Source organism: Dicentrarchus labrax, unplaced genomic scaffold (genome assembly GCF_905237075.1).
Source record: "Dicentrarchus labrax unplaced genomic scaffold, dlabrax2021, whole genome shotgun sequence".
Classification (NCBI taxonomy): domain Eukaryota; kingdom Metazoa; phylum Chordata; class Actinopteri; family Moronidae; genus Dicentrarchus; species Dicentrarchus labrax.
This window is the reverse complement of record NW_026136719.1, coordinates 28,586,275-28,594,575: the sequence shown is the minus strand read 5'-3', so window position 1 is coordinate 28,594,575 and position 8,301 is coordinate 28,586,275. Positions and strand designations below refer to the sequence as shown.

General features: G+C 40.3%; 1 protein-coding gene across 1 annotated transcript; it reads right to left on the bottom strand.

Annotated features, from left to right (window-relative positions):
• Nucleotides 1–1,992: 1,992 nt before the first annotated feature.
• Nucleotides 1,993–8,215, bottom strand: LOC127352050 (lactoylglutathione lyase). The gene is made up of 6 exons (XM_051380150.1): nucleotides 7,976–8,215; nucleotides 4,920–5,002; nucleotides 4,653–4,793; nucleotides 3,844–3,911; nucleotides 2,988–3,077; nucleotides 1,993–2,446 (listed from the first exon to the last, which is right to left on the bottom strand). The coding sequence occupies exons 1-6, from the start codon at nucleotides 8,198–8,200 to the stop codon at nucleotides 2,355–2,357; spliced, it is 699 nt and encodes a 232-aa protein (XP_051236110.1). The 5' UTR covers nucleotides 8,201–8,215; the 3' UTR covers nucleotides 1,993–2,354.
• Between the last annotated feature and the right edge of the window lie 86 nt (nucleotides 8,216–8,301).

Sequence of the window (8,301 nt, the reverse complement as noted above, 5' to 3'; positions counted from 1 at the left end):
ATAAAGCTTATAGTTAGGGCTGGATCAGGTGAGTCCTGAACCATCCCTTAGTTATGCTGCTATAGGCCTAGACTATCGGGGGATTTCCCATGGTGCACTGAGCTCCTGTCTTCCTCTCTCTTTCTGCACTCATTCATGTTCCATTAATGCATGTTACTAACTTCATTTCTGCCCCGGAGTTCTTGTGCTTTCTCGTCTCGCAGGTTCTTGTCGATCCTGGTGGAGCCTCCTGCCATGCTCCTGCTAGATTGCCATTGCTAATGTCACTGATATTATTGTTATTATTATTATGACTATTACTATTACTACAGTTACTATTATTACTATTGTCACTGCTCATTGTTCCCCATCGTTGTTGCTGTCGTCGTCATCATCTTCTTCATGTTCATCATCATCAGTCACTAATATTTGTGTAGTTGTTGCTACTGTTGTTGCTGTGCACCTCTGTCTGTCTGTCTGTCTCTCTCTCTCTCTCTCTCTCTCTCTCTCTCACCCCAACTGGTCGAGGCAGACGACCACCCACCTAGAGCCGGGATCTGTCTGAAGTTTCTGCCTCTTAAAAGGAACTTTTTCCTTGCCCTTGTCGCCAAGGTCTTGCTCATGGTGGTACTGTTGGGTCTCTGTAAATAATGTTATAAGGAGTTCGGTCTAGACCTGCTCTATTTGAAAAGTGTCCTGAGATAATTTCTGTTATGAATTGGCGCTATACAAATAAAATTGAATTGAATTGAATTGAATAGTCAAATGGATTCAGAGGTGCAGAGCGAGACCAGAGAGTATGCTAGTATTCACGGAAAAATGGTGGAGATAATATGAAAAGAGGATTCAAGACTACAGTTCACACTGTAGTACACAGTAACATTTTGGCTGTGTTGCATTTTGCATGTGGCTGCAAAAACTGGACTTGAAGTTACCGTAAAGTGATGTTGTGTTCCTGCTATTATGAAATACAACAGGCTTTAACCCAGAATCACTTGTTCCGACAGGCCCTTTGCAGTCCCCTCAATCTTTATCTTTTTAGTTTCTGATAAAAATTTTCAATTAAAGTGTGTTAGCTCTTTACACACAATAACTTGACTCTCAACAGTGGCAATAATTGGACCTGATGTTAACAGCTACTCCCTTTAAATGCCAAGGTTAGAGATAAAGGCTGTAGCCTTGTGTTTTCAGCAAGTCCATGAACAACTGTGACTTGCCAGTCGATACTTTATCAAAGCACTTTACTCTTAAATGCCACAGAAATAAAGTGCCATTGCTCCCGTGTGGGCCCAAACCACAAACCTCTATGTTAAAAGCAGAAGGTGCGGATTGATTAATATACCACAGAGGCCTTTGGCCAGGTCAATAAATAGACATGTAATCTGCAAATAATGAAGCCACAGAATAATCCAAGATACAGAGAAATGTGATTAATCCATATCCTTCTAAAGCAGAAACTGGTCTCACCAGCCTCCCCTATGATCCAAAAGTCACAGGAATATTATTGAGCTTCTGTTCACATTTTCCCTCATATTTAACAGGACTTCATAACTTGTGGTAAATTTTGTCTATTTAAATTGAAATTTAACATTCTGTAATTTAAAATTAAATTGATTTCATATTACAAATTATTGTGCAAATTCCAAAGACTAAATATTTTCAGCATTATTTTTGAATTTTTTTTTTTTTTTTCCCCAGTCGATTTTTAACTAATCAAGGATAATTCCTTCTTCAACATGATGTCAACTACAAAACAGAAACAGGTGTGCTGATAGAGGTGCACAGCAATCAACATTTTTTTGGAAAACAATGTGAGAATTGTTTCAAGTTTTAACGTTAAAAACTGTATATGACAATTTTGCGGCAAAGAACCAGGTCACCTTACTGTCGCTTGCTGTAATTGTAAATGTGATTACCTATACTGCCACAGTTATATCTTGGCCTTGAGTGTTTTGGCAAAAACACAATTAGTCTTTGCATTGTTTCTCAAAACTAAAAGAAATCACAAATCCATTTAATTTGAATGGTGTCTTTCACATTTATTACACAAACAACGCTTTACTTCAGCATCACTTTTTGAAGACACATACAAACTGCAGATGGTAAACAAACTCAACAGTTACACAAAGTAGTTGCTTTTTGTAGCAATAACTCAGGTATCTAATCAGTATCTAATGATTTGCTCATCAACTGTCCAGCCCATAGCACGGCACACTGATTGCCATTGTGCATGTGATCCCGCTCCTTTTCCCCTTGGCTCCCCGGTGCATGTTGCTAAATTCTTCGCTAAACCCCAACATTCTGCTCTCCCAGTGAAGCGACAGTCGGTCTGGCCTGTATGCACTGCAGCAGTTAGCATGTTGTCAGAGTTTTTCTTAGGAGGTAATGGACACCATGTTGTTGGGACTCAGGATCTCAATCCAGTAGCCATCAGGGTCCTGAACAAAGGCCAAACCTTTCATTTTACCTAAGAAGAAAATAGCAGAAGGGAGGGGGGCGCAAAATGAACTCTTAATACTGTCTGAATAAACATGTAAAATACATAAATAGAAAAACTCTGAAAACTTTAAAGTGTGTGTTCTAATCATAGAGCAGTAATCATCAGTCAAATGCAGATACAAGCACTGAGCAGGTGCTTTCTGTTCTGTAATCAGTCAGTACATGGAGCTATAGCAATATTATACAGTACATTAGGGCGATACACAATTATCTTTTGTCACTTGACAGGTGCACAGTACTAAAATGTTCTATTTTGGGGAGTCACAACTATAATATTGCCTGAGAGAAAGACAATTTTCACCTCTATATCTGAGCGCTTACTCCCCGTTTCTTCCCGTTTCCTTTTTTCCATTTTAAATTAAGTGTGCCAATACAAATCATCAGCTTTTGAAAAATCAAGGGTGAATGAATAGTTTCAGCCCTAATTTCTATTGTACTAAAAACACTGTCAAGTCAGAGCTATTTAACCCATCTATGACCCTCATATTCACAAACACGTCACATCTTACCATCATCTGGTTTCTTGACAAATGTGACTCCTTGCTCTTCAAACAATTTGCAGGCTGCATAGACGTCGGGAACTGCAATTCCAATGTGTCCTGTCAAATGTGAGGTAGACAAACAGAGACGGTTGACCAGAGCTCAAATGTAAGGATGCCTCGTTATCCCAGGGACAAAAAACATAGAACCTGGGGCACACGAATACAGTGACCAGGACAATTTAGGGACAGAAGAGAAATGCATCATTACAAATGAAATCATTAAGTTTATGCATCATGGAATTTTAATCATGTTAAAATTAAAAAAATGTGAGGTGGCACTGGCACAAGCTCAATGCCAAATCATACATGCACACATAAGTCATACAGAGAGAGCACTGTTGGGACAGTTGAAGGTCAAATTTGGGACGGGGGGGGCGTAACTTCAAGCCCTGCTGTTGACTATAAATCCATAGTTACACACATACATACACACGCACATACATACATAATCTTCAAGTAGTAACAGACAAGTATATCTAAAAAACTAAAAGCATGGAGCATGCCTGTTAAAGGACAAACCTGTGTTAAGAAGTAATAAATGATGGATGAATTGGTTCTTAGGATTAATTTTTAAAGCTGACAGATCAAGACAACTAAAATGTTACTGTTAAATCAAGTGTATGTTTAATAATATTATTGTGTGTTCCTGTATTTCAAGTCCATTCAATCATATTTTGTATGCCTTCACACAGAAAGAAGAAGACGTTGTCTTTTGGGACAACAGATTCTTGGAACTTGTAAATCTCATTTTCCATGACACTTTTTAAAAATGTCATTCTACTGCTCTTTCTTGGCAGTCTGTATTACAAGGAAGCAATCTTACCAAAGCCACGTGGATCTGAGTTTCCATTGTGATAAGACTGGCTTTCATCAGACTCGGAGCCCCAGTTACTGTCAGACAGGAGGGACGGGAGGAGGGATACAACAAGAAAGAGGAGAGAGAGAGAGAGAGAGAGGCACAATTTACAGAGATATCAGATATACCAGTAATCATATTTTCCCGCTGTAGCTTCCTCAATCAAAAACTGTAAAACTGATGAGAACTGCAGTGTATCCTCTGTATGCATTCGCACCGCCACACCTAAAGTTTCATATGATTATTTATATCAGTGGGCTACTATTACTAATGACAGGTAGTGTTATAAGAGGACACAGAGCAGAGCAGAAGAAATAGTTATCACTACGATGTCAATATGGCAGTAAATGTACAGTACAGACTACAGTGTGTCAGTTTATAAACACTGCGGTTTCTCACAACCAATGAAAGTCTTGTTTGCTGTTTCCCCAACTGCTGGAAAAGTGAAGTGGGTTAGCTCTAGCAAACATTTCCCCTGTGCTACGCTCTGGAAGCTGAGCAGAAAAGGCAGTACTTTTTTTGGCTGCTATGTAACGTTGACTTAGTGTTTAATTAGCAAATAAGACGAACATAACATCAAGATGGTGATTATGTGCCAACGTTAGTTTTTTTGTGCCTGCAGCACTGTCTTGGCTCGCCCTAGTGGTGACGGGGTAATCGCTGTTTGGAGTTTCCTCAGCAACGACGCTGAGGTTCTTTTGTTATGTCGGTTAGAACTGACATAAGTATTTTTGTTTCTCAAGTGACCAAACGAATTTCAGGACATAGGCCCTTACTGTGTCAGCTCAATAGTGGCTTTTCTGGAAAAGGTCCAGGCCGTCCTTTCCTTTACATCTGTAGGAATCTCCTTCTTGTCCTCGTAGCCCAAGAAGAAGAGAGAGAAACGCATGGAGGGGAAGTCAAACTTTTGCAGGAGCCTGGAAGATTTTGCACACCAGAGAGAAAACTCCACTTCAGTCACCAAATCCAGTTTATGTACAGAAAACGATCTCAACACACACACACACACACACACACACACACACACACACACTAATACTCACGTCATGCCGAGGATTCTGGTGTAGAAATCCAAGGATTTAACTGGATCTTTAACCCGCAGCATAGTCTGCTGCATCACAAAATCCTAAGACACAGAAACACAATAACAGAGTTTTATATGCAAGTAACACTCAAGTGGTCAGCAACACCATTAAGAAACCACAAAGATCACTGGATGGTGAGTTATCATTTATTTAAAATGTAGGACAAGAAATTAAAATTTTCCAGGATGTTGTACTTGAATACATCAAAAGGGTTTTTGTTTTTTTAAATATATATTTTTAGGGCTTTTTTCTTTTATTCGATAGGACAACAAGAAGAGAGCTATGAAGGGGGAAAGAGAGAAGGAACAACATGCAGCAAAGGGCCACAGGTCAGACTAAAACCCATGGCCTCTGCAGCAAGGACTCAGACTTGGTACATGGGGCGCCAGTGCTACCAGGTGAGCTTGAAACACTGCTGGTTACATGAGCTGCAGTTTGTTAGTCACAGACCTAGTACATTACTCAAACACAAATGACTGCCATCCATCAGCCTAAGTATCAAGATGAACACTATTTAGGATTTAAGAATTAAAGTAAAATGGATAAATATGAAGCAGTGCATTATTCTTGTTTTAGAAAGCAGGGTAGAAGGTCTGTCTTTGGCTCCTTTGGCTGAATTCTGAATTCCAGCAGAGGAAAATGTGTATCCTGGCAATCACTTGTGAAAAGGGATTTCAGCCAAACTGCACCTCTGTGCAACCAAGCACATAACTCAATGACCACCTCAACATCAAGGGCTCAAAATGAGCTTTTCTCCTCAGTTTCACGCAGCTGTCCGAGACTTTCAACCATAGTCCCAAAGTTCTTTTTTTTGTTCTACACACTAAATATAGCTTCATAACTTCATTGACTCACTCTGGTCCACCATGGATGTTCTGCTAGTTGTTCCTTGAACTTACATCTGAACAAAAAGTGTTTGGCCACAATCAGTTTGTGTCATTGTTGTTTTAGTCATTGGTTGAGTTTCTGTTAAATGCATCACTGCAAACTAGTTTCTGACTGGTATAGAGAAATTTACATACACCAAATAATAACAAACGCACTACAGTGTAAAAATAAAAAAGGAAAGCTATGGAATAATCCAGAGATCTGGAGAGAAAGAATTGTCACTTTTCACTTTTGAGAAATAACATAGCTGAGAAGTTCTGAGAAGTTGCTAATCTAATGTTAAATGCTTTGCCATGTTGGCAACCACAGATTTTGTGTAAGCATGCGTGTGACGTACAGCTCGTGCCGGTGCCACCTCACATTTTTTTAATTTGAACACCTAACGATTAAAATGATACATATTCCATGACACAAACATAACAACAACTTAATTTGTAATGATGTATTTCTCTACTGTCCCAGACACTGTATCTTTGTGTCAACTGGGACAACAGGACATCCTTACTTTCAAGCTCTGACCACATCTGTGTGAGATATGCATCAGTCAATATTACCATACTGAGCAGATCAGGCCTGCTTGGAGAAGTTGCAATTACTTCCTCTGCAAAAAGTTTACATGCCATGTCAGTGCTGAAGTCTGATGATGACAAATTTACTACTACAAAAGGCCCAATTCACACAAGCACCACTTACGCAAATGGAAACAGCATCACATTTCACCAGGGATTGTTGCTTTAAATTACAGATACATTTGTGAGTCCTGCACAGATCCCACATGTCCATGTGTGGTTCAAAAGTATGGTGTGCGTTTTGATTTGTGAAATATGTCAACACTAATGCAAAAAGAAGCAATTTTACATAAATGTTCAGCTTGCATGTTGCAAATGTGGTTAAACAGGCCTTGTTTTGTTCACCCTGATCCAGATACTCTGTAGTTATAAGTGACATCTCGTCTATGTGTGTTTTAACAGTCCGGTGTTATCTCTCTGGCTAGTGAGTGTCCCCCTTTCCTGTGCCCTTCCTCCAACCACGTCAAGTTTTCACAGTGTATGTATCACGCATCCATAGAAACTCCCCAAACACACAATGCTGCAGCATAACCCATCTCTCCAGTATTCCTTATGTTCCAGTCACAGTTTTGCCCAATGTATTACTTCTGGCAGAGCTTCAAAAGTCCAAGAGGGTTGATGGGATGACACAGAAGCAGTGCATTTAGCCATATTATCTATGTGTTTATCCAGTAATATGAAGTATGTTTTATTACTCAGGTCAAATTATAACATGTGAACTTTGATATGTGAGTCTGTTGGAACTGCCAGAGCTCACAATTTCTTAAAAGCCGGAGCAAAAAGTACAAAGTTCTACCTTTTTGAACAAAGGCCTGCAGAGTAGATGGACTCTCTGGTGTCTATAGATAAGAGATGGTATATAATGACCTGTCCTTCATCAAGTAGCCTATCAATTGTTTATATTCCTGTCTTATTACAGTATATATACTGTCTATGTAAAACGAAATAATACAGGCACAGCAGGCGGGACGATGAATGCCAGCACAGTGTCACAGAGTGAGTGCAGTAAATGTGTGTTTAAAAGGGTAAAGGTTTCATTAGCCAGCTGAAGTTAGCTCCAGCAGCATTTGTTTGGACCCCTGCCCACATTAGCCCTCTCCAGTCCCGCCTGCTTTACGCCGCAGCAGAGTAAATTCAGGTCTGACCGCGCCTAAACACCAGCTTTCTCGTTAATACGGACATTAGTTGCGTTGCGAACAGACTGGTGTTACTCTTGCTTTGATAAATGTAGTCTAAACTCCTCCGCCAAGTTTGGAAATGAGTTTGTTTCCACACGAGAAAGTTCAGCTGTAGCTAGCTCGCAATATCCTGAAATAACACCAGCACACATTTATTACGTGAGATGTGTCTGTCGAGCAGCCACTAGCATTGTTAACCATGTTTGACACAGCCGAATCGCAGTCGCCGGGTGACCAGTGCACATTTAGTGTAGAAACGTGTCGAGGCAATGGACGCATAGCTGGTTACCCTGTCTGGGAGTCGTCGGCCTGTTGGGTTGGTTTGACAAAGTCTGGTAGCGGGTTAGTTCAACTTCAACAAGAACAACAGTTATCTTACCCTAGTAACCGGGTCTCCATCTTTACAAGCTGCTATTGCTGCCTCGTCCGACAGACCTTTGTCGCTCATGTTTGCTAACAAACTGCAAAACGCTGGACCGCAGCTCGACCGGGTGGACTGACAGCAGTGGGACTCCGCTGAGGGAATCTTTACCCAACCACTTCCGGTACCAGCTTTCAAAATAAAAGAGAGGTGCTCAACATTCAGCAACTGCTGGGCCTTCATGATCGTTTTCTGTTTTTGTGTGGGTTTATATTATGGACCATAACAAACGTTAAACAAAACCGCTTATACCTGTAAATAATAACATCCTTTTGCAAGTAACT